General features: G+C 53.7%; 5 protein-coding genes across 5 annotated transcripts; 1 reads left to right on the top strand and 4 right to left on the bottom strand.

The window, feature by feature from the left end:
• Nucleotides 1-2,213: 2,213 nt before the first annotated feature.
• On the top strand, nucleotides 2,214-3,521 carry NCS54_00414700 (Hypothetical protein; the record flags this gene model as incomplete). Its single annotated transcript, XM_053149696.1, has 3 exons — nucleotides 2,214-2,336; nucleotides 2,388-2,435; nucleotides 2,487-3,521. 3 exons carry the CDS (start codon nucleotides 2,214-2,216, stop codon nucleotides 3,519-3,521), a joined length of 1,206 nt encoding a protein of 401 aa, XP_053005671.1.
• Nucleotides 3,522-9,551: 6,030 nt separating this feature from the next.
• Nucleotides 9,552-10,605, bottom strand: NCS54_00414600 (RRM domain-containing protein; the record flags this gene model as incomplete). Its single annotated transcript, XM_053149695.1, has 3 exons — nucleotides 9,552-10,096; nucleotides 10,177-10,282; nucleotides 10,342-10,605. The coding sequence occupies 3 exons, from the start codon at nucleotides 10,603-10,605 to the stop codon at nucleotides 9,552-9,554; spliced, it is 915 nt and encodes a 304-aa protein (XP_053005670.1).
• Nucleotides 10,606-11,494: 889 nt separating this feature from the next.
• On the bottom strand, nucleotides 11,495-14,197 carry NCS54_00414500 (Hypothetical protein; the record flags this gene model as incomplete). Its single annotated transcript, XM_053149694.1, has 6 exons — nucleotides 11,495-11,622; nucleotides 11,683-11,980; nucleotides 12,489-12,633; nucleotides 12,681-12,897; nucleotides 12,964-13,436; nucleotides 13,497-14,197. 6 exons carry the CDS (start codon nucleotides 14,195-14,197, stop codon nucleotides 11,495-11,497), a joined length of 1,962 nt encoding a protein of 653 aa, XP_053005669.1.
• A 1,095-nt stretch (nucleotides 14,198-15,292) lies between these two features.
• NCS54_00414400 (Protein arg-6, mitochondrial) lies at nucleotides 15,293-16,981 on the bottom strand (the record flags this gene model as incomplete). Its single annotated transcript, XM_053149693.1, has 1 exon — nucleotides 15,293-16,981. Exon 1 carries the CDS (start codon nucleotides 16,859-16,861, stop codon nucleotides 15,293-15,295), a length of 1,569 nt encoding a protein of 522 aa, XP_053005668.1. The 5' UTR covers nucleotides 16,862-16,981.
• Nucleotides 16,982-18,747: 1,766 nt separating this feature from the next.
• On the bottom strand, nucleotides 18,748-19,579 carry NCS54_00414300 (Synaptobrevin 2; the record flags this gene model as incomplete). The annotated part of the gene is made up of 3 exons (XM_053149692.1): nucleotides 18,748-18,764; nucleotides 18,817-19,048; nucleotides 19,478-19,579. 3 exons carry the CDS (start codon nucleotides 19,577-19,579, stop codon nucleotides 18,748-18,750), a joined length of 351 nt encoding a protein of 116 aa, XP_053005667.1.
• Nucleotides 19,580-24,686: the final 5,107 nt, after the last annotated feature.

Genomic DNA, 24,686 nt, shown 5'->3' with positions numbered 1-24,686 from the left:
CTCGATATGCGCTTGTCTAGTCGCTCACCCAGCATCTCGTGTCTTTACTGGGCTGATTGTCGATCCAGATGGCAAATAGCATCATCGTTGCCGTCACAGAAAGGGCAATCTCAACAACTAGGAGCTATTCACCACCAATCCTACACACTGTCAACCGTTATCCCTTACCTTTTGAAGGCATCATTGTTCGCCACCTCTACGCTCAAACAAGCCTGTCACTGGCAATTGCCATGGATATAGTGGATAGTGAACGTGACGGCATGATCACCTTTGCCCTCAGGCCCAGCGCTGCCAGCCGATGCCTCTCCAATCACCATATCACCTCAAGTGACGATACAGCGGCATTCCCGTGTTCCTAGTGACAAATTGGGCCTTACCGAGGTCTTGGCATGGAAATGTTAGGTGCTCAATTGCGTGCCTTGCGCTCGTTCACCATGTTCCTTAGAGTTTGCCCCTAAAGACCAGCTGCGGATTTGATCGAGGACAATGACAAGGCGATGCCTACCTACGAAAATCCAACAGAGACGACAGGCCTGAGTTCCCTGAGGCCGAGAAGGAGTATTTTAGCTGTTTGATCGACAACAGATAATCAAACCTAGAATGCCACGACTGGCTTCTGGATGTCTCGGGACGCTCAGCACAAACTCAATCTCAGAGGTGGCCCAGGGGGAGAAACGGGGACGATCGCCTCTCTTCTTCCTCGTGAAAATTTATTAGAATTTGATTCGTTGTCAGTGAGACATGACGACTGTCCATATTGGATGGACACGGGTTGCCCGCAGATGGCAGTGTGGATAGCGATTGCATACCATACACATGAACCGAGTGTCTGGACCAGGCACTGGCGCCACAAGCGTGGCCGGCTACCCCAGAGCATCAGAGGTCAACCGGATCGAACCACTATTCCAGCTTATCGGCAGTTTACCTTTCCACCTCTGGAAGATTTGCGGCCTGAGTGCTGTCTCAGACCCTTGGCCATGTGCCATCGCAAGGGTTCAAACTGCACGTTGTCCTGATCCCCAGCTGCCGCGCCTGCCGATGGCTTGGTCAACTTTGAGTGGCAGACATACAAGGTTATGCCATGGCTTCATCTGGGGTTGAGAACCCCTACCGGGATGGCTGTCTAACGATCCATCTCTATTCTCAGCATTCAGGCACCAGGGGAAGGAGAGTCATGAATACCCAAAGCCAAAGGTCGGTATCACTGCCATGGAGAAAGGAGTTTTAAAGCTTGACAGTTGGCCTGGATTTCAAAGCATATCATTGATGCAACAGATCAAGATACCAACCAACAACTGGGAAAAGATGGCTGCAGCTGCAAGTGCAGATCAAGAGTCACCGAACACTCTTGGACTCAATCCCCTCCCGAGGCTTTGCTACTGGAAATGGGAAATCCTTAGCCATCCCTCTCTCAAGATGGCGAGTACCTCTCCATTTTCAAGTCGATCACATATCGACATGCCGCGCTCTTCAAAGGAACTACGGCCCAAGGAGAGCTAAAAGGTGACGAAAGGTGTGGCTCGTGCCCCAGTTTCGTGAGTCCCAATCCGGGGATCTAGACCACAGATATCCTTGACACACGCGCCCACTAACAGGGTTCAGGGTTCGAGGCTCGGATGCTCCGCCGATCTGACAGGTGCTACAGTACGGCACCTCCAAGTGCGGCCACGGTCACAACCCTTCATGGATCCAGAGGCTTGGCGGCGCATTTGGGTTCACCGTGGGGCGTTGGAGTTGGATGCTCGCTTTCATCGACAATGGCGGCAGCTTACAGTTCACCATGTGCTCAGCAGACTCCCTGAGTGGTCCAGAGCTTGGGAAACGGGGTGTCCGAGAGTTCTCGCCCAAGTATGAGATGGTGGAGCTTTGCTGGTGAGGGGAGGAGAGTTCCCATGGCCTCGTCTGTGGGAATACTTATTAAACGCGGCCGGTAAACCGTTTCCTCGCCCGCTCACTTTCGCCTTGATCTCGCTGCATTCTGCGCCTTTCTCTCCTTTGATCTTACTGCGATAAACGCATTGTAATTGCGTCTGACATTCTCTTCATCTTGACAAGGTCAAGTTCCGTGGTAGACAACTCGGTGCACCAGTTCACTACATTCCCTTCCCCTGCCCTCGAACGGCATACAAGAACAACAGTCTTTCCTGCGTCTGCTATCTGTATACAAGTCGACACGATCGTTATATTATCGGCCTTGATCGCCACCCTAAGCCATGTTGTGGTCCAAGATTCTCGTTGGCTTTGCCAGCATGGTAGCCTGTGTGGAAGCAGCTAAAGACTTGGGAACTGTCTTGCGAAATCACCCAAAGCTGACCAGCTACTACAAGCTAATACAGGTTGGTCATGACCTGCTCAAGTCGGAATGCCCATGTTAACAAGGCTCCCAGAAATACCCCGAGATCCTGATGCAATTACCCAGTTACAAGGGCGTGACGGTACATCTCAGCCACAACATCTTTTCCCCTGCATTTGCTAACTCACGGCAGATTGTGGCACCCTCTGATTATGCCTTTACCCAAATCCCGTATTCAGCACTTTCAAAAATCTGGAATCCTGAACACAAAAACACGACTGTGCCTCTGCTCCAATATCACATCCTTCAGGGGACCATCAACACTGATGACCTCAAAGCTGGCCCTGCCTACGTCAAGCCTACACTCCTTAAGGATCCTACATGGGCCAATGTCACGAACGGTCAGAATATCCTCATTACAAAGCAACCAGACGTGGTGGTCTTCAGCACAAGGCTTGGAAGCCGGGCCACGGTCGTCAACAACGATATTGAGTTCGAGGGTGGTCTCATCCAGATCGTCGACAGTGTGCTTGTACCTCCCTCTGGAATCGGCCAGGTCCTCACGGCGAGTCAAGTTCAGTCCTTCCTCGGCGGCTTGTACGACTCCAAGATCATGCCCGCTCTCGACGAGGTCAAGGACATCACCGTCTTTGCTCCGAGGGACCAAGCCATGGAAGCCATTGGAGGAACTCTTGCCAAGATGAGTTTGAGCCAGTTGGCCGAGGTCATGGGCTACCACATAGTCCGTGGCAAGGTGCTGGTGTCTACGGATCTCAGAAACGCCAAATCTCTCAAAACGATCAGCCAGGGCAAAAGGCTGCAAATCCGGCAAATCGGCAACGAGATGTTTGTCAACTCGGCCAAGATCATCTCGACCGACATTCTCATCTCCAACGGCATCCTGCACATCATCACCAACGTCAACAACCCCGATGACGCGGATGCAGTGCCGAATCCCAACCTCTGGGCGCAGACTCCTGTCTTCCGCAACAGCCACGTCGACAATGTGTTCCAGACGGCCATCCCCTGCACTACGCTCTGTATAAACGACCTCCACATGACGCCCAAGGCGACGGCGACAAAGGAAAACGTTGACGCGGCAGCCATGACACCCGACTCCATGTTCACGACGAGGAGCAAGGGAGTGGCGCCGGCGCGGGCCACGGCGCATGTCGCTCGGGCTGCTCTGGGCATGATGGGTATAGGTGCGGGAATGGCTCTACTATGATGATATTTCTGGGTTTCTTGTATATTCATTCTGTCATTTCCTCGAGCTTTGGTGTTTCAGGTCCGGCTTATTTCCCTTCTCTCCTTTGCACTTGTAGGACTAGTATCCATAGATTCGCAGTCGCAATACCCATCGTTTGATAGACACTGCTGTGATACTACACATCGTGCACGTGGACTCTAAGATGGAACTGGAGAGTGCGCTGCCAGTGTGGTCCGTGGGAGCACATGTCTGATGCTCCAACTTGGATATTTCGCGCACTCATATCATTATTTCTTGGCGCACCGAAATATTAAACGAATAATAAGAAGAGACTTTACTAAGCTCCGGCATAATAATTGAGGAAATTAGAGGAGATCCTTTCTAACCTTAAAACTTCTACTCCAATATTCAACATGATATGGTAGAATACGAGATGCTAATGAAAGTTAGGCTGCCAAGCATAGCCAGCCTCAGCGGTAATAAATGCCAAAAAGGCAACTTGGGCCAGACTCCCTCCCTCGTCCATGTTCTTTGGCCATAGTCGGATAACGATAGCCGAGTAGCCGTCATATGTGAAACAGCCCAAGAATCCTCATGTGAAGCCACGCATCGGCAGCGCTTTGATCCATGCTCTTGAAGACAACACATGGGAGAGGAATAGGCAATTATTGCCAACTCAAAACATAATGCAATCTCCCGCTTGGTCTGATCCCATTCCGATTGAGGCAACTCACTTCCGAAAGGCTTTTTTTTAAACTTCTTTCTATTTATTTCTTTGCTCCATCTTGGCAATCAGGCAAGTCATAGCGAAAGAGTGAACCTGGTTCCCCGCATAGTGAGGACCTTTTGTTCTAGCCTCGGTCTAGGACGGAAGAATCATGGTTCAACGGGTACCAACGTACGTGTGTACCTATGCTTGTGATCCATCCTTGATGCAGAACCAACCTGACTCACCGGGAGACCTTCCGAGCCTGTCCTATGGACGGATATCAAGGTCCCAGCCGGCGCACGGTGTCAGTCTAGGGTAGTTGAGTCTCAATCCCTGGTTTGTTGGGTATCTGACCAACCGGGCAGGCAGGATGGCTTCGGTGTTGCGAGGGAATAATAGCACGGTTTAAGGGGAGGGGAACAGGGGGTTGCCGTGTAAGTGGACCAGAAGAGAATAGAATAACAATAAGCATGAGCTCCCCCTCCGAGTCCGAGTCGAGCCGGTTGCCGAGAGAGGAAATTGGTGAGGGTCCAAGGATGGATGCTGGATATGGTATGCAGCTATATCTGCCTGTGTTTGTGCCGCGGAAGAACGGGGATCGGACGGAGAAGGGAATGGGATGGGTATGGGTACGGGAACGGGGCAATCGACAAGACTTACCCGCCGCTTGAGCTTGTGCCTGTGCTTGCGCTTGCGCTTGCGCTTGTGCCTGTGTTTCGTAACAGGAAAGTCGAGTGTCCAATACCTAGGCCGCCTTTGGTCATTATCACACAATACCGCAGCCCGAAGTGCCAAAAAGGGTCCCGCATGTTTCCACACTCTTTCTTGAGGCCTCCCTAAACGGGCGATAGGGTTTCATGTAATGCAATGTCATGTACCATAACGAGTGTTCAGCTGAGCTGAAAGTAGACCAAGTAGAGTACCAATCGGTAAAAACAAAAACAAACCAAAAAAAAAACATGCACACGATATATCCGGCGTTGCAATAGTCGTAACCCGATGCCCTCCCCCTCCCCCTCCCCCTCCCCCTCCATAAAACTCCAGCCGCCGCCTATCGAAAGGACCTGACCGGTCCCAGAAACAATAGAACCATCCATGGATATTAGATATAAGACGCCCCCTCCCCGGTCCCTGGACCCCCTCCCCCGTCGAACCCCCGATAACCCACGCCACACAGGGCAACATCTCCGTCGTTCATGCGCCAAGACCTTCAACTGGGCTTGCCGTCCGTGGGACCGACGCTTCCCCTTCCCCCCCCACAAGCGCTGTTTGCTTCCGCATCCTCCCCAAAACACGCAGATCTTTGTAACCCAGAGTCCGTCGCTGCCGCCGTGTGTGTGGCTCGTTCTGCTTGGGGGTCACATCTTCGACCCTGGCGTGATCGCCCCACGGGACATGGAAGGCTGCTCCCCCTTCCCCTCTCCCGCCGTTTCTTGCCTTCCCACGAGGTGCACACTCTGTAGATCCCCAAGACAAAACTCCCGGGTGGCGGACCAGGGTGTGTGTGTAAGCTCCTCCTGGGGGGGGGCGAAGGTCTTGGCTTCGAGAAAAAGGAAACTGGATTCCTTGCCTTGCCGCTCCGGGCAGCTGGATGAGGCTTGATCGGCCAAGAGAAGAACAAGGCAGACAGACAGACACACGCAAGGTGGTGGCGGCATGAGGAGAAGAAAGCTCATCTCCAACAGAGTTCCCCAGAGATTCACATCCATCACAGAACCCAGCTGTGCGGAGGAGAAGGAGGCGGGTTTGGCTGTGGAGGAGGGACGCGTGGGCCTCCTGGGGGCGTAGGCGGAGGGTCAGGATCTTGGGGTTGAGGAAGACAAGTTGGCGGCCATGGGATCCTTCGCATGTCAAGAATCATGAGTGAGCGAGGAGAGAGTATAGCAGAGTCCATCTGTGTATGGTTGATAGTCAAAGAGTAGAATAGAATGATGAAGCGAAAGAGGAAAAGGACAAGGAGAGATTATATAAAGAGGTTGACACTTAGATAGACCGAGAGAGAGGGGGTGGGAAACACGGATTTGGAGAAGGCTTTGCCCGCAGGCCGTGAGGTTATATTCGTCAACGACCGTGGCTTACCCCCCTTCCCCGAGCTTCTCAGTGAATCGGTGCGTCTCTCTGTCCCAGGTACCTAATGAGGCTCACCTCTGGCTCTCGGACGGCATCCATGGCACGACATGTAGGTGCCTCGACTGGGATGCGGGCTGGGCTGGGCTGGACTGGACTAGAGTAGAAGCTGGGTGCTTGCTCCTCACCAAAGAGCAGCGCAGCGCAGCGCAGCGCAGCTCCCGTCTATCCGCCTTCCTCTACGCGACCAGCCGCGCATGGTCACCATGGTGTAGCCCGCGGCATCTACATCCGCTGTCCGTCATGTCCCCAGCATCACCCGTCGTCATACCCGAGGCAGTGGTTCACAGCGAGGACTGGGACTGCGCCGGGCGCATCAGGTGGTCAGAGGGGGCGTAGGCGTGAGGGGAACGGAGCTGGAACGGCGAATATGTTGCCTAGATGAGTAGAGCCGAGCAGCTGTGTAGGGTTCAGGGCCTGGCCGGGGAGGTGAGGAAGCCATGCCAGGCAAGGGAAGGGATGTATGTCATGGGAAGGGGTTGATGTGTGAGAGGGCAAGGCAAGGCAAGGCAAGGCATTGGCATGACATACAGACCGACGCGCGCGCACCCGCGCTAGCTGTGACACGCCCTCGGTGATTTGAGGCTCAACTAAGAGTATAGTATCCATCCTCCTGGGAGACGCTATCCTGTGGCAGGTCTGAGAGAAGCGGGCGGCCGCGTGGAGTTCGTGTGGGTGACAGGGAGTCCGTGACGCCCAGGGCAACCAAGCAAGAAGCACAGCGGTGCTCACACGCACGCAGCACAGCGGCAATACTGGTGATGACTAGAGGCCGTCCGTCCGTCGTCGGTCAGTCAGTCAGTCAGTCAGTCATCCATACCTACCTTACACATACAGGCAATCAGGCCGAGATCACATCCCCCTTCCCCATCACACACCTCACCTCGCCTCTCCAACTTGGGGTACCAAGACGCCGCATCAGTGGGGTCGGTCTGTATCGATATGGCTGACATGGGACTTACTTGGCTGACCGCAGCTCACCAACATCATCATTGTCGTCCACAAACAACAAGCAGCCACACTGTCAACTTCTCGGTAGCATAACCGACTGGCACGGACTAGGATCCTCGCCAATATTTCGTGTTCCAGAGCCAAGCCAGAGTGCCATACCATGCTATGCCATGCCAGGCTGAGTGAGAGCGCCCTGCCCTCCGTCGCCGCCGAACGCCGACCGCCAACCGCCCGCCCAGCTCCATTCATCCAGGCTTCAGCCAGCAGCGGCGCCGCGCCCAGAAACAACTACAGACGATGCGCCACACACATGCCTTCGTCGTACCATGCAACAGTCCTGAAGCGGTAATACTGCGAGACCGGACGCTAAAGCCGAGAATAGACCGAGCCGTCTGTTCCCTTGGGGCATCTCACAAGCTCCTTGGAGAGGCAAAGAAGGAGAAGGGGATAGAGAGGCATTTAGAGGCCGCTCCAGCAAAATATCGGGGAGATGACCCCCTGCGGCGGCCGGACGGTGAAACTTGCAACGCTGGTGGGACGAGCTAGGAGCTTTTTTCCTCTTGCTTGACCGTCCTGGAACCCGGGCTCCCGCCATTGGCTACCATGCGGATGGATCACATGCTGGAGGAAGCTCTTGGTCGGTGGGTATGGGTAGCTGTGACGATGGATGGATGTGAAGCCCCCCCTCCCCTCCCCAAGCCGGAAGTGTGGTGGCTGTTATTGCATCGGGTCGGACTCGTGCTGAATGAGCGGCGCTGAACTGCGCTGGACTTGCCCGTGATGCCCTGCGCTGCGCTGCGGCGGGTGCTACGTTGTAAGACGCCCTCAACTTTGTACCCTGCTGTCGTCTCCAAGGCGCCCAGTGAGCCGACACTCGCCGACAACCATGTACTCCAGAGTAGACAAGAGGTGCAAAGGTGGCGATACATGTCGCGAGATGTGCGCCAATGCCATCGACTCAGCGCAGTGCTGATGGTGTCAGACCTCGTTCCGCATCGAATCTCAGCGCTCGCTTCAACACATCCACCGTGTTGGGCCTTCCCAGCTGAGCCATAGTTGGCGCCGACCCCGATGGCCTAGGCCTCTCGTCTTTTCGCGGATGGGAGGGGGGATGACGAACTGTCAAAACGGGAGTGGTGGCACACTGACAGCAGCGGGCTCCCTGAATGGCACCTCGGGCCAAGCTAGAGCATCATGCCCTGCCCGGCCGAGTCGTTTCATGGATCTTGCCTGCAAGGGCTGAGTCGCAGGATCGCCAGTTGGTGTTCAGAGGCCCTCCCTCAGCCCTATAAGAGAGGGCACCCCCCTTCTCGACCAAGGGGACAACGCTGAGCCCGTGCTGCGAGCCCAGTCGGGGTTAGCTCGACCGTCTTCTCGCGTCACCATGCTTCTAGTTGCTATTTATGTCGCGCTACCGCCGTCACTGCAAGGCGGCGGCGCCGGCTGGTGAAGGTGGGTAAAGGTTGCTGTGAGCCATCACGGAGACGCGGGAACTGCCAAGTCTAGACCCGCCAAACGTACCATGGATGCCATGCCAGTACCCATCCCCACACCAAAAAGTCTCGACGGTGGACCGGGGAGCGACAAATGATAGATGCGATCTAGTTGATCCTTGAAGGCTCGATGTGCGTTCGTACAAGAAAAGAAGCTACTGCAGCTAGGCGGCGTCAGCGTCATAGGGATAGCCATGCTGTCCCGTCCCTGGAGACTAGCAAGGAAGGACAAGCATCCATATCCATCGCGGATCATCATCACCGGTGAGAGATCCACGCGGGCGAGACGACTTGCCTCGACTCGTCAACAGAACCGACCGTCCTTCCATTTCATTCCTTAGCCTCCGTCTCGGCCGCACCGCCGCCCGTGGCAAAAAACCCATGAACCATGAACGATAGAGCGAGGTCACGCAAGTCATCAACAATTGCTGCAATTTGGTACTGAATGGGGCCATTAGGTAGACTCGACTCGACTCTGCTCTGCCAACCAACGCGACGGGGAAAAGGTCCGAGCTGCAATATGATGGACCAGGGTCCCGAGAATCCTCAAGGCGGCACCTCGCATCGAGTTTGGTCATGCATCAATCTTGATGCGACTATATCCGTCAGTTTTGTCAACCGAGAGGAGGGTAGTTGACCACCAACTTGTTTTGGGAGCTAATTAAATCCTAGGCCCTCTTCCCTGCCCTATAATTCCTCTGTAAACGCCAATCGGAAGCCTGTCAAATACGTATGTACACCTTGTCTTGCCTTGCCGGATGTCGTCGCTCATCTGCGGCGGCTGCGAGATCGACTCCGATCACCGTGGCTACCGTAGCTGCTACGACTGTCGCTGCGGCGTCTGTCGTCGTGCTCGTCATGGCGGCCGCCGCCCCCTCGCCGTCTAGGAGCTGGGGATCTAGAGCGTGACCTGGATGAGTAAGAGTTGTTGGACCGACTGCGATACCGGCTCCCACCACCTCGCGAAGGAGGTGGCCCAGCTGACGATCTCGAAGGGGAGCGCGATCCTGGGCGGTATACGTCCGACCTAGGCCCAAACCGACTTCCTGGAGACATGCGACGACGACCCCCTCCGCCGCCTCCAGCACCCATACCGGGGGGACCCCCACGCGGCCCTGCGAAGGGAACTCTGGGATCGATGTTGGCTCCACGCCTGGCGGTGGGAGGAGCCGGAGAGAGCTTGCGGCGGGGAAGCACTATAGAGACGTTGATGGTCGCGCCGTCCACCTGCGCCTCATGCATGTGGGCGATGGCGGCCTCAGCATCGGCCTCGTAGTCAAAGAGGATGTATGCAGTTCCACGATTGGTGCCAACTTTACCCGGGTAATTAGTCGATGTCAAGGACCAGGGACATGGGTGCTGCAAAGACGGGGGCATTTTGTGATTATCTTACAAGTGCGATTAATGGGAAGATCCAGGTCCCTGATGCGACCGAATTGCCCGAAAATCTCGTAGAGGTGCTGTTCGTTGATGTTCTTGGACAGGCGCTCCACCACAATCTGGTCGCAAGGAGGTTAGCCTCCGAGGTTGTAATACGCCCAAGAAAAGGAGCACATACCTTAGTACTCTTTGCGAGCGGGGAGCCACTCCGGCCTCGTTCACTGCAGTCACGACCACGGTCACGGTCACGACCACGACTCCAGCTGCGGCTACGGCTGCGGCTCCTGTAACGACCATTGCGGCGCGGCGGGGTTGGCGATCGCGCAGGAGAACGCGAGTCATGACGGGGACGACGCTGGGGAGAACGCGAGTACTCTGATCGGGGTGTTGGCGACCGAGTGCGAGACCGATAGCGGCCACGCGACGGCGAACGCGAAGCCATTTAGGTCGGATGTGTGAGGCCTGAGGTGGTTGAGAAAGAACGGGGGGGTTGTCGCGTCGTGAAGTTGAACAAACTCAAAGGATGCAACGGTTGGCGGGCGGTGGTGGCTGTCTGGAGTTCTTGACAGGTGATCACGTGAGTGCTGCATTGACGCGACAAGTGCACCTGCCACCACAACACCTCCCAGCTTAGGAGGCAAGTGTCACACATTCACGTCCTTTGTCTTGATGCAAGGATTAAATAGGGAAGTAAATCCTTAGATTGATGTGGCTTTATTCTCGGTAGAAGGATTGAGTAGACAGTTAGAAAAGACTCTGCACGATCTGTGTGACTCTGGGTCTTTTCCTCTTATTCCAAGGTAATTACCCCATAAGATGGAACAAAGAAATACTCACAATGATTTACTCAGGATAGCCTAAGCGGTATGTTCCTAGGCATCCAAGTTAGCGTGCCAAATACCTGCTGCTTATCTCAAACACTTGGAACTTGCACATCGACGTAGCATTGGACAGAATCCTTCGACCTCTCTGTCATGTCCGTTCTATCTCCAGACACGGTTCAAACCAGGGCACGTTTCATGAGATCCATTTGTTTGATCTAACTACACCTTGACTTCAGTACCCCAGACAGCCATGCAGCATCACAGCACCGCCTAAACCGCTCATGGAAGGGTGCATGCTTCTTTGTCCGTCTGCCGATCACTCCCTGAACTGTGCAACAAAGCCGATGCTCCTCCTTTGGATGAAAGAAACCCCAGCGCCACTGAAGCCCTGTAGTCAATCCCTGCCGCCATGCTCGATATCGCCCTGGCCTCTTGTTGCCCTGCTTTTGAACCCATGTTCCGACAAAGACCTTGACCAGACGAAGTCGACAATGGTGGATGCCTGGCTTAGACGCGGGTAGCCGAGTCAGTTGCCGCTTGAAGCGGAATCATGTTGATGTCTTCGTTTCCTTGGCTGACAACATTGTCAGGGGGACCCTGGGGGTTCTCATTGGTCTTCTTGCTCTTGGTCACATCTATCACCAGCGTCGTCAGCACCGACCCCTCCTCGATCACCGACTAACATGCGGACTAACCCAAAAGCTTGATTCCGAAAGACCAATCCTTGGCGGGCTGCTGGCCCTGGCCCTGGCCCTGTCCTTCGTTCCTCTGACGCGCCTGGCGTTTCTTCTTTGCATTACCCTCTTCGAGTCGTGCCAGCGGGCCCCCAATGCAACGGCGCTGATCGACGCTTCGGCAGATAAAGACGGCCGAGATGAGAAGGACGAAGCAGACGACAGTCACAGTGATGAGAGCGATCTCCAAACCAGTCAGATGCCCCGCGGGCTGAGCCTCGAGGCCCGGAACGTCGGAAATTTCAGCGGTGGCGCGGTTCTCCATCATGGTCAGTCTTGATGACGACGACGACGATGAGTTGTTGGTGTGGTTTGATATTGAGAAAGAGCTCCAGCAAAGATCGAGTGATCGAAGGGATGACGAGAGCGCGAGAAGAGAAAGCTACGCAAGCCAATTGAGGGTGTTGAGATACCTCGAGCAAAACGGGCAATGCCAAACGAGATGATGGACGGTATTGTTTTCAAACAAGTTGAGGAGACCAAACAATAAGTTCACCAGGACAACAACGAGGGAAAAATATGCTATACTCGGTGGGAAAGTTGACAGCTGTTGACAGCTGGCAAGGCACTGCGGGATCCGCATTGACACTGCTGGCACAACTTTGGCTCTCAACTCATCATCGAGTCTTGTTAAACTATTATGCTTCTCTAGAAAGGGTGCCCTGGGTTTCAGGAAGGCTAGGGAAGTGTGAAAGCGAGACTCAACTTGCCCCGGTTGGAGTCAGCCGAACCCAACATCCATTGACCAAAGTGATCGTTGAGCTGACACTTTGCAGCATGGGTTTGTCATCCGCCGCCTTCATTGATTCAAACGTCTGGAACAGTCGAGTTATCAAGTACGACATTTGTGTCAGAGCAAACTGCTGGCCGATGCAGATCCGAGGCCCGCCGCCAAAGGGGATATACTCCCATCTGTTTGGAAGTCAGCGTTGGTTCATTGTCAACAATGGGGTCCATACTTTGTTCGGAATGTCTCCCATCTCTCAGGTCGGAACTCTTCTGCGTCTTCGCCGTACATGTCCTTGCGTCGGTGAAGACTATAACTCGACCACCGGCATGCCGTGCCTTTAGGGACAAATAGGGGGGATTGCCCATCTGGCCCACCACCTTTGGGAAGAACTGTGTCTTTTACTGCTTCTCTCGAGTTTGTCGACACAGGAGCCCATAATCTCAAAACTATCGAGCCAAGTCGGTCAGTATCGCGGGCCAAGGTTGGGGTGATTCTCAAGACAGTTGACATACCTTCCTTCAACACCATGTTGAGATACTTGAGTTCCTTCATCTCTTCCCAGTTTGGCTTTCGACCATTCAGTCCCGCAATCTCGGCCCTCAGCTTCTCGACCACGTCTGGCCGCCGTGCCAAGATCCAGAATAACGAGCTCATGGTGCTGGCGCTGGTGTCGCGTCCACCGAGGATCATGGCAAGTAGCTGGTCTCGGACATACTCCTGCGAAACCCCTGAGGCGAACATCTCGTTCATAAACACGTAAGGCCTTTCCTTTTCTTTGCCTGAAGCAAGTGCTTCCTTCACGTAGCGGTCGATGAATCGCCTGCAGGTTGCAGCAGCCTCGTTCAGCTTTTTATCTGGCACAAGCAAAACAATCCAGCCTAAGCGGGCACGGCGCGTTGCAGAGAGGAGGGCATAGTCGAAGGAACGAGTGAAGTCAAGGGCTTCCAAAGAGGGATCCGACAAGGTGTTGGTTGAGTAGCCAAACCTGTCCTCATGGTTAGTTACAGACAGGTCGGAGATGGCCCGGCGGTTGGGGAACACTCACATAAAGTCGGTTGAGATATCCATGGTGAACATGTACAGCAACTCCTGCAGGTCTACCGGTTGGCCATCTCTGGGTATCCTATCCAAGAATGCCTCAACATGCCTCTCAGTGCACTCCAGGTCGGCAATCTGATTCCTCACAAAACTCGGTCGCATCATGGCCCTCGCATCATGCCAGGCGTGACCGTTGACAGAAAAGATGGCCCTCGGTCCCAGCGCGAGCACCATGGCTGTCTGCCTCACGCCGGCGATCTGCCACGTCTCGAACTGCCCTGACAGCAGCGCCTTGACGTTCTCGGGCTCGTTTGTCATGACGATCCACGCGCCGACGTTTTTGGCCCAGAAGGTGTTGCCCACGCTTGAGAACAGCCCATCCCAGAGCTGCAGGATCGAGTGTGAGCTGATGGCCTTTGACATGTCGACGATCCAGTCGGTGCCGAGGAGCCGGTCCCGGTGGGGGTAGACGGGCGCAGGCTGGGTATCGTGGACACGCATCCAATGAAGCCAGTAGTACTTGGAGCGTAGATACAGAACCACGGGCGTCAGGAGGGTGACCACCCAGAGGGGATGTGGCATGGTGATGGGGACGACATGAAGGCCTGAGGGTTGCAACACAAAGTGTTCGACGAGGGTCAAGAGAATGTACAGTGAACCGAGCTGCATTAAGAGCAAGTATGTCTGCTCTTTGTAGATGTTCGACATGTTGGGCGACGAGGCTGCGTCGTCGGTTGATATCAGATGCTCTAAGCTTGGAGGACCAAGGATAACCAGCCTCGAACCACGGCGGCACGCCTCGCAGTTATATACGACAAGGACGGCAGTTATGCCTCGGACTTGCCAGGACCAGACAGCTGTCACATCACCGAGGCTGCAACCATAGTTTCAGTCATCCGAGCAAGCCAATGGGGTAGAGCCCGTCCTATAGTACTTTCCCCAAGCCACGACCTTGCCGCCACGGGGCGTCACTAGGACGACAAGAGGAGGGGGTCTAGACTCCAGTATACATCAGTGACACCAAGGAATAAGCTGTGGCAGCTTAAGCATGAAAAGCTGGCGTTTGTCTAGGGAGGTGTAGTAGAGACTAGGGAGTCTTGGAACATGGGAGTTGTCGTGACCCCGTGATGCGGGGTAGCGTGGCATAGCTACTTCTTGGCGAAATGCATGTGAGATCGCAGCTTACGACCTAAATTACATGGCTTAGAGACAATTGTAAGAGTCGGGGTTGACGAGTGTGGGTAGCAGTGACGATGATCAACAACCTCAACAGGAGCGTCACCGCCAGCAATGAACAAGGGTTACCAAGCAACGTAACCTGTCAAAGACGTGCTAGGTTACCATGCCTAGGATTCTGGCCCTGTACACAATTCATCCAGTTTGGGTGGTCAGCAGCCGCCTTCTATTGAAGCAGTCGTGACGACAAAGATTGATTCCACATGCGATGATGTGAGATCAAGTTGATGAAACTCATCATTTCTATACTCATCTTGGTCTAAACGGGCCTCAAGAGCCGAAAAGCAAGATCAACAACAAAGTCAGAGTCTGTTCTACCAGTCAGTAGCTTTCTTATCAAACGACTAACTAGTAGTAGCATTCCTCAGAAACCATGATCAATACATGTTGCAGAAGAGAAGCCTTGAACGTTGCGAAAAATAGATTCAATGCAGAGTAAACCCGCTTCTAACTATTGACTCTGGCCCTTGCGCGCGCCGGTCAAGTATCCATTCCATCTGCTCCCCGTATAAAACTCCCAAGAACAATTCACCCGTTTCTAACCGCGCTCACGCCCGGCCGATTAGTTTAGGTTCGGCTCTGTGAGGCGTTGAGAGCCTTGCTGGCAGTCTGGGCGGCGCTGCGGAGCCGGGACTCGAGGTTGGTGTCGCCGAGCATGGCTCGGCCGTGGGCGACAAAGTCGTCGTAGACGGGGACGAGGGCGTCGGAGCGGAGATCACATCCGTAGTAAAACAGGACGCTTCCGTTCTTGTTGAAGCTTCCATCAGCCTTCTCGAAGAACCAGGTCAGGTTCTCGTCCTCCTCGCTGACAGTCCAGGCCAGGCTAGGGTGGTCCTTCTTGATGGCGGCAAACACGTTCTCAGCAATGTTGCTCAACCAACCAGACTTGGTGATGTTGAGAGTAGCCAGAGTGGCGATAGGTCGCTCCTCGCTGACAGGAAGAACAACAGCCAAGCACTGCATGCCATCATCGTAGTAGGCGCTGAACTTCTTCTCACCAAGGAGATCGACGAATCGGTCAACAGTAGCCTCGGCATCAAGGCCCTCCCGGTCACGGACCAAGGTCTGCTTGAACTTGGCAAGATCGCTGATCTCGCTGACGGATTCGACCTTCTGAACCTTGTCACCGCGGCGGATCAGGGTACCGGCACCGGAGTCGGTGAACAGCTCCTTCTGCAGATCACTGGGGTGGATGATGGCAACCGAGGAGCTGCGAGGAAGGGTGTCGAGAAGCTCCTTGATCTCCTTGATCTTGAGTCGCGTTCCATATCGGCACCAGGGCTGGGACATGAGGTGGTCAAACTCGGCGTCCAAGTTGATGGCTGAGATCTTCTCGCCATCACCATCAAACAGTCCTCCCTTCTCAGACAGATACACAACCTTCAAGGGCTCCAAGGCACGGGCAAGTTCAGCGGCAGCGACATCGGCGTTGACGTTGAGGAGACGGCCATCCTCAGACTCAGCCATAGAGGTCAGGACGGGGATATAACCAGCCTCAATAGACTTCTCAATGGCCTCCTTATTGACCTTGGTGATCTTTCCAACATACTGCCACTTCTCCTTGTCGAGATAGTCGGCCATGAAGGCACCGCTGATGGATCGGGTAGCAACACCAAGCTCATCAAGGCGATCAATGAGCTTCAGGTTCTCCTCAAGGAAGAGCTTGCGAGCAACACCCAGAGTCTTGGCGTCGGTGACCCGGATGCCCTCCTCGAACTGGGGCTCGACACCGGCCTCCTCCAGCAGGCGGTTGAGCTGCGGACCAGCACCATGGACAATAACAGGATAGAGGCCGAGCTCGTAGAGAAACAGCAAGCTGCGGCAGAGCTCGTCGAGATACTCGGTAAGGATAGCACCACCGACCTTGATGACGGCGAACTTTTGGGACGAGACCGAGGTGAAGAGCTTGAGGTACTGCTGGCCCTCACGCTTGCTGCCAATGCTGCTCACTGTCTGCGCAACAATCTCTCGGGTCCTATCTCGGCCAGGCGAAGAGGTCAGGAGCGCTCGGCTCGTCGAGAGGGCTCGTCGGTTCGTGCATCGGTCCTGGGTCGGAGCAGCCCTCGTGCCGACGCGGGCGACGGTAGCGATACGGGCAGTGACGGCGGCAGCTCGTCGAACACCGGCGGGCAACATCTTCCTCGAGTAATAGAGGCCAATTGACTCGGCGGTGATCGTGAGGAGGGGGGGATTGGAAGAATTGGTATCGGACGGGAAGGTTGTGACTCTTTTAAGCACGGCCCGTGGAGCCTCTGACTCTGGGGGCGGGGCAGAAAAACACCTGTACTACCTACCTACCTATGTACCAAACGAGACAGTTGTACAACGGCATTAGCTTTCCTTGCTCAGGTAGGTAGAGAACAATAGAATTATACCTAAAATGGATATAAACTTGCATGTGATTAGGATATTATTCTTACAGTTATTATACCATGTTTAGGTATATGTATTCATATCATTTGAGAGCAATTAGACCACCTCTCGTTCTCGTTCCCTTGTCGCGTTTATTTCTTCACCCGTGTGCCTACCTACGTAGATAACCACCCTCGGTAAACTTTTATACCAGTGAGAATAGTGACATCCTCAAAGAATTCTTGAGGTCTCCTCATTTCACGACTCTGTCTTCTTATCACTGTCACAAGCTACAACCGATGAGCCATTTCCACGAAACCTCAAGTCGATCAGCCAAGTATTTCTTCCACCATCAACTTTTGCCCCTCCCCCTCCCCGAGACCGCTTCGCAAGAGGCGCACAGCAGCTCGCAGCACTAGCAAGATCCTAGCAAGTAGGTACCGAATCCACTGAAAACTGCACCGAGGGAACATCGGATGCACCAGTAGTTCTATCGGGAAGAGAGCCGGTCTAGCTTCCAAGAGGTCTAGTCCCCAGTTGCCGGTGCCTTGTTTGCAGGTTTCCACTCGATCGACGATACACAAAATTTTCTGAATCGGCTGCATCTGAGTCGTGACACTCTCGGACAAGAGATTCAGGACGGCAGCAACCCTTTGTGATACCTACCCACGTTGTGCTTTTTAAAATTTGGGGGTTCATGCCTGGGCAAGGGACCATCACTTCCCTTCACCCGCTGATCCCTCTCTCAACCCACGTTGTCGACGTGGATTTCATGATGGCGCCAGATTCATCCCACGCGTGCCGCGAGAGTAGCCGAGCTAGTGTGTCAACTACCGGTTGAGGCAAGGGAAGAAAAAAAAAAGGGCAGGTCGCGATGAGGCATTATCAATCAGCCGGCATTATCAATCTATCGACCTGCAGATGGTCTCAGGGCTACGGAACGCCGAACCCACCTTGGATATGACGCCAGCCCGGGACCCTTGGCCGCTCCAGCGGGCACCGAGGCTTCTCCTTCGCTGCTTCTTCACCGGCCCGTCATGAGATGTGCATGCCGGTTCCACCTTCGGCGGAATTGCTGGTTCAGCTTTGCGTCTCGTTCGTCAGAAGCTCGGTTGCCGGCCTCGCAGAATTCGTGTCTCGACCTCGACAGGCTTGCCACGAGGTAGTTGATACCACCCTGCTAAGCGTTGAAAACTCCATAGGGAACCACTTCGGACTTCTAGCTACAAATAGTAGACCACTCGAGGCCCAAGACAAAGTTCCTGCTGGATCTGCGGACCAAGCTGACATTGCATTGAAAAGATCCCTCACGCAACCAAGAGACAGAACTATGCTATGAATCAAAGATCCAGCAGAAAGGTATACATCTCAATTAATCGGGAACGCCTAACCTCAATCATACATCCAGCCCGGCCTGGCGTCTCCAGGAACAACACCGAGAGTGCGTCATCGGCGTATAGCTCCTTGGAGCAAATAGCGGCCAGCATAACATGACCGGGGGGCCAACGCGAACAAACTCCACCGTGCTCAAATCATATTCCGTTGCAGTAATGGCCAGTTGCCCAAAAGTTCCATTTCCCATGGTCGTAGCTTGCGATATTCGACGTCGTCATATCCCAGCGTGTGCATCGTGAGGACCAAGTACCCAAAGCAGCAGAGCAAGGTATTAATCAACCCTTGGTCACAACTGTTGAAGGTTAGCATCTGGTCAGACAGCTCTCAAAGGCGAGAAAACTTACCAATAGGGACAATAATAACTACCAGCAGGATAATGATACCAACAATCAGGCACATGCGCATCTTCATGTCCTTCCACCACATCTGCTTGCGAACTCTGTTGGCTCCCCGGCGGAAACCTTGCGCCGAGACGGCCAGATTGTCGGTTTTGTCCTGAAGGGCATCGAGTCGCTCGCCACGTTGGGAAACCTTGTTGATGTTGTCACGCATCACACCGACGGTGTCATCGATTTGCTGTGATATGTATTAGCATGTTGAACAGACATGAGTACTCTAGTGGCGCAAGCCGGGACTGCGATGGATTGCGAGAATTCGATTCCGATCACTGCGAGCCGCTGGATCTGGAGACCAAGCTCTGTTCGATGAGACGCCAGGCGTAAGCAAGGCTCCACGAGAGGAGGCCGAGCGATCCAGACTTGAGCTACTCGTATGCCAGCTGGCGACACTTTTCTTGGTGAAATCCAAGCTCCATAGAACATGGAATCGACCAGAACTGCGCAGCGAGCGGTTTGAGGCCGAAAGAGCGACCAGATTGCGACTTGTTCAATTGTCGCCCGCCGCCGAAAGGGGCAGGCTGTCATCATCGTCACGGGTCGCCAGATCTCGCAATCCATACACATGGGCATCGCCGCGCATCACGGAAAAACATCAGAATCAACTTACAGCTTGGAGAGCCTGCGTCCTGGCATTGCCGCCAGCACCCTGTTGAGCGCCGGCCTGGCCGCTGGGGATGTAGGGGTCGTAGGGGGCTTCCTGCTCGGGCATTTTGGCTGTAGTCGGGAGGTTACTGGGAAAATAGGTAGGTTGTATCGATCGGAGCGACGCAGAAATTGGCGATGCAGAGGAGATAGAGGTCGAGGTCGTGGTCGTGGAGTCGTGTGTGGTATGGTATGCGAGAGAGAAGAGGCTGGCGTAGAGAGGTTGGAGGTGGGAAGTTGATTGTGAGACGTTGCGCTGGCCAAGGCGAAACGAGTAAGGTTACTAAGTACCCAAGTTACGTAGGTAGGTGGTAGTGGAGGTACGACCAGGTTGAAGGGCGGTGCTCCAGGGCTGTTTTTGGAGTGGGCGCGGGCGTTGCGAGGCGCTGCAGAGGGTGACGAGGCCTAGGCCTGGGCGGGCAGCGCACGGAGACGGCGGGAACTCGAACTGAACTGAACGGGGGGGCCGGGCTTTTGCTGAGTTCGAATTGGCTGAATTGGCTGCCCGGTGACCACCTCTACCACCTACAGACTTTAAGTACCTTGCGTCGTAGTCCTTCGGGTGCGTGCAGGCATCTATATTTTTTCTTGGCGAGAGGCTTACGAAAACGCTCAAGGTGTTTGGTCTCCTTGTGTTGCTTCTGCTGCTTCTTTGACCAACTATCAATAAAAGCCATGCGCAGGGAGCAGACACCCGCCAAAAAGGGGCCGTCCCCTTGCTTCTACTCTGCCGCAGCCTGCCTTCACCATGACCACAAGAACATGTACCCTCCACGCCAAGGCCCTGTTGCGAGGCTGGTAAAGGAACCGGCTGATGACGGTCCCATGTGATGCCTTAGGTGCCAACTTTTCTACCCTTTTGAGGACGGAGGGGAGAGGATGGCCAAAGCGCCGACAGGCTGCGTATTCGGATCCCAGCAGTGGTTGTCGAAATTAAATACCCAGTTTTACTATCACTTTCGCCTAAAAGTGTTTGGCTATTTTACGCACCATCATCCCCAGCCACCAGCCACGAGTTGCCTCAGCCATGGATGAATCTTAGCTCAGCGCTTGCGAGCTGTCTCAAGGCTCATGCCTTCGGTTTCAGGCGCCACGGCAACCATTAAAGATGAGACGCATATCCATCTTATGCTGTGCGCCCAGACAGGGCACTTGAAACGTTAAGTAGCTGTCTTCTTCTGTTGATCAAACACATCTACAAGTGCTTGCCACATCCGAATGCGCAATCAGGCATTGAATGCGCCTGGTATACGACGACTTACGCAGTGTGGCGAGACCTTCGCCATCTAGTCAGCCGATGAAGAACCCAAAGGAGAGAACCAAAACCTGCTGGTGCCGCCATACGCACTCCCAGGGCGTAGAAGAAAGTGCGAAATTTCTCACCTTACAGTTCATGAACCTATTATGGCCATGATCTTCAAGGAGTGTTGTTGGCGCATCGATCTTTGAAACTTCCCTCACTAATGGCCTCACATTGCCAAGACTTGACTTCAATATTGCGATAGGAGAGAACTCCTCCAAGACAGTGACATGGTGCTGAATATGAAATCATCAGGATTGTGATGAAAAGTCTAGGAAATATACATGATACTTCTGTGACAGACAAGTTCGCCGTGAGCAACGTCATTCAGCGGAAGCATCGGGGAGGCATTACCTCGTTTTCCCTCACTCGCACGGGAGCTCGGGTTTCAGGCTCAGCCCGGCATATCAAATTCGATACCATAGACTCTCAAGCACTAAACGGTCCCGTGCTCTCGATGAAAGCGTCTCTGAGATGCCGCCGCTCCCGATCATCCTAAGGTGCACATTTGAAACGCACCTGCCGAACTATCTCATCTGCCACCAAGTCTATGCGTCGGCAATTCCTGTAGGAATCTCTTGGCCTTATTACATAAACCTTCTCTTAGGATAGGAGTGAAACATCTAAGGCGAAATAAGATGCTCTTTGAGGGTCTGTAAGGTATTTGTCCGTTTGTATTAAGACCACAAGCTCCTTCGACATGTTCCGTTGTCATACTGAGATATAAGCCATGTGACGTTGCTAATCCGATATGACCAATACCTTCTCCCTTGTCCTTGACGATACTTGGGGCAGACGATCGGTAGTGCTTGGTGCATCGCGACATCTCTCGATTACGGGTAGAGCCAATCCCAGCTCTTGCACAGCAGGTTTATCCTCAACTCCCTAGCTATCTTGTGGCGAGCTCCTTGAATTAAAGTATTGAGCAAAAGCTTACTTACATCACCTCTTGTAAGAGAACTCCCTGCGAGTACTCCACCTGATCTCCAATCACTATCCAGCCGACCCCCCGGCCTCTAGGGCGAGGGCAGGCGATCACATCGCGAGCCAATTCGACTGCAAGGAGACTAAATCCCGTATTCCCACGTTCATATCCGTACACAAAGCCAGGCGATCAAAGAACTCAATCAGATGCCCAGACTACTCGACCTCCTCAAGTATGGGTGCGATATCCCACATTCCACTCAAAGCCAACAACTTGAGGTCAGCCGCGTCGCTTGAGGCATTGCTATAAGCTCAGAAGTAAGCTTGTGACATGCTGTATGCGTCCCAACCCACCCCTATCTCATGCTCAGTAAGGCGACTCTTGCCAATAGCCAGATATCAACAACTGATGGCCATGGCAGTCCTCCACGGTCCTAATCTCCGGATCTCGCATATTCCCATCCACAATTCTAAGTATTACTTGCATGTGTACTATAAACTCTCGACCAGTAATCGGAGGGGTTAGGTATGAGCTCCTAAACCACTGTCCTGACCCTCCCCCTCGCTGCCATGGTATCAATGTATACGAAAACAGATCCCCTTTTCCGAAGACCTTGAACTCAGGTGCCCCATTATGGCCTGCTCAATACCTGCCCGGGGCAACGTAGCTGATAGTCAACCAATAACCTCAATCACTGGGGCTGCGTAGGCAACGAGAAGCAGGCAGAGTGGGCGATTTGCAAGCAAAAAGCACTTGCAAAGAATGGACCAATTCGAGCCTTCCCAGCCTAGCAGATACTCAGTTGCTGATTTAACCGCCTAGACGACGGAGTACATTACTGTCTTGGCCTGGTTGTCATAGGCGAACGCCGCGAGAACTCGCAAGAAATTATTTGAGGCCGAACCAGGGGTACTGGTCGGCCGACGAGTCGAGAGAGATCCCCCTGATTTTCGAAACACAACCCGAGATGTAATTTAGGTGCAAGGATGTCAGAGCAAGATGGCCAAAGTTCTAATTTCCGAAGACTTATGTCCATGCCCTAGTCTTTGGCGCCTTGAATATCCTCCATTGCCTTCAGCACCAGCGGTGCAACCCCAGTGATAGTCATGAGCCAGGTCGAGAGGCTCCGTGGTTAAAATAGATGACTGATAGCCTTCCTAGCCCCTATTTCGTCTCGCATATCATTTCAGTATATCGAGTCTTGTGGTTTCTAGAGAGTGAAGTGTCATTCCGATTGGATGGTTGGGTTATGGCCTCACATAGTCGTTCTCAACACTCTGCAACATCCCGCGACCTTTCACTCTCCGAGATTACCTCAGACTGTTACGGCCCAAGGCTCTTATTTGAAAGAAAATTTCGCTTGGTTTGGTCCACAAACCATGGATGAATGAACTAAAACATGCGATCATCGTGCACCGCGAGAGTCACGCATTCTCGAGTTGCAATATGCCGTGGTGCAGGCGCCTGGTTGTGTCGCCAATACTCGACTAGGCATCACAGAGAGCCCTGCCTGGTATTTCTATATCATATTTTGGGTGTTCAGTCCCAGGGAGATTCTGTAGCAGTTGCACACTTGCAGTGTCTGGTGTCTGACGTTACGGCAACTGGATCTATCTGTGAGGGAGACACAACATAAGTTGTGACAATTTGAGAAGGAAAGTCGGAGTAATTCATTGGATGAATTCGCGCTTCAATCATAAAATATGAATCTCGCAATAACACACCCACCAAAGGTGAGTGAGCATTGAGAGAGCAAAAGAGATTGCTCACGTTCAATTGAGATGCATTGCTCGAGTCTTTGTCAGCAAGACAAATGGCCAATCAAATGGCTTTGCCCCACCCGCATGCAAATGATCATTCGGCCGAGGATCCGAAGCGCCCAGGGCCGGCCGCTTCTGTCCCAAAAAGGTAATGCAGCATCTTTCACGGACTCTCAGTCGTCACTCCACAGCATGCACGTACATGCATGTTGGTGACGCGTTCGGCCACGTCGAAGGCGGTCGATAAATATGTGTACATGGTCCCTGTTGCTGGGAATTCGATGCGGCGCGACTTGAAACCGCAAGCAGAGCGAAACAGACGGACAAGAAATGAAAGACAAAACAAAGCCGAGCGTTCCACATCGAAAAGATGGGGGCACAACAGACAAAGGCAAGACAAGACAGGTGGAACACTACGTCACAGCCTCGTTCAGCTTGTGGCCCCCGGCTCAATGCAAATTTCGGTTTTCGCATGGATGCCGGTCGGACATCCCATCAAGGCCAGTCCATGTCAGACGAGGCCAGGCGAGTGAGTCGAGGGCAGCGAGAAAGTCTTTGTCCTGCTCCCTCCCAGCCACTCACGCACGCAGCCGATGCTTGATCTGTGACCAAACAATGGCTTTTTGGTGTTGGCTTACTCACCTGTTACCTAAACCACCTTTATGCTTGTATTCTCCAAGTACCTACGGATACTTCGTATAAGCTTAGCAAAGCCACCGGTTGAAGCTTGTCTCCGGTCTCCTAGCGGTTGCCCTACGCAGCAGGCTCCGTGCCTTACGAGTCTCTGATGAGAGATTCATTTCAAGCTTATCCCATCTGGGCGGCACCTTTCCCAACGTAGGCCCCGTATCGACAAGGTGGAGCCGGGGACGCCATCCCAAGGTGCTCCCCTCGTATTGGGAAATCTCGTGGCCTGGGCCAGGGGGTCATTGAGTGGGAATGATCGCTGGGCATCTCAGCCGATGGGTCTCGAATGGGTAGCCCTACCTATTATACGCGTTCGTCGGGGTGAGACTGGCGCTAGAAATGGCCGCTGACAGGTACCGCCAGCATGCGTGCAGAGGCTGTACACGATCCTTAGCCCCTGGCCTGGCCCCGGGAAACGTCCTTTTTAGCTTTTTTGCTTTGCTGGTCCTCCTGTCAGAATGGGCTGGGATGTCCATCAGTGAGCTTCAACAACACGAGCCAG

This window comes from Fusarium falciforme, chromosome 3 (assembly GCF_026873545.1).
Source record: "Fusarium falciforme chromosome 3, complete sequence".
NCBI classification, from domain to species: domain Eukaryota; kingdom Fungi; phylum Ascomycota; class Sordariomycetes; order Hypocreales; family Nectriaceae; genus Fusarium; species Fusarium falciforme.
This window is presented reverse-complemented; position numbering and strand designations above follow the sequence as displayed.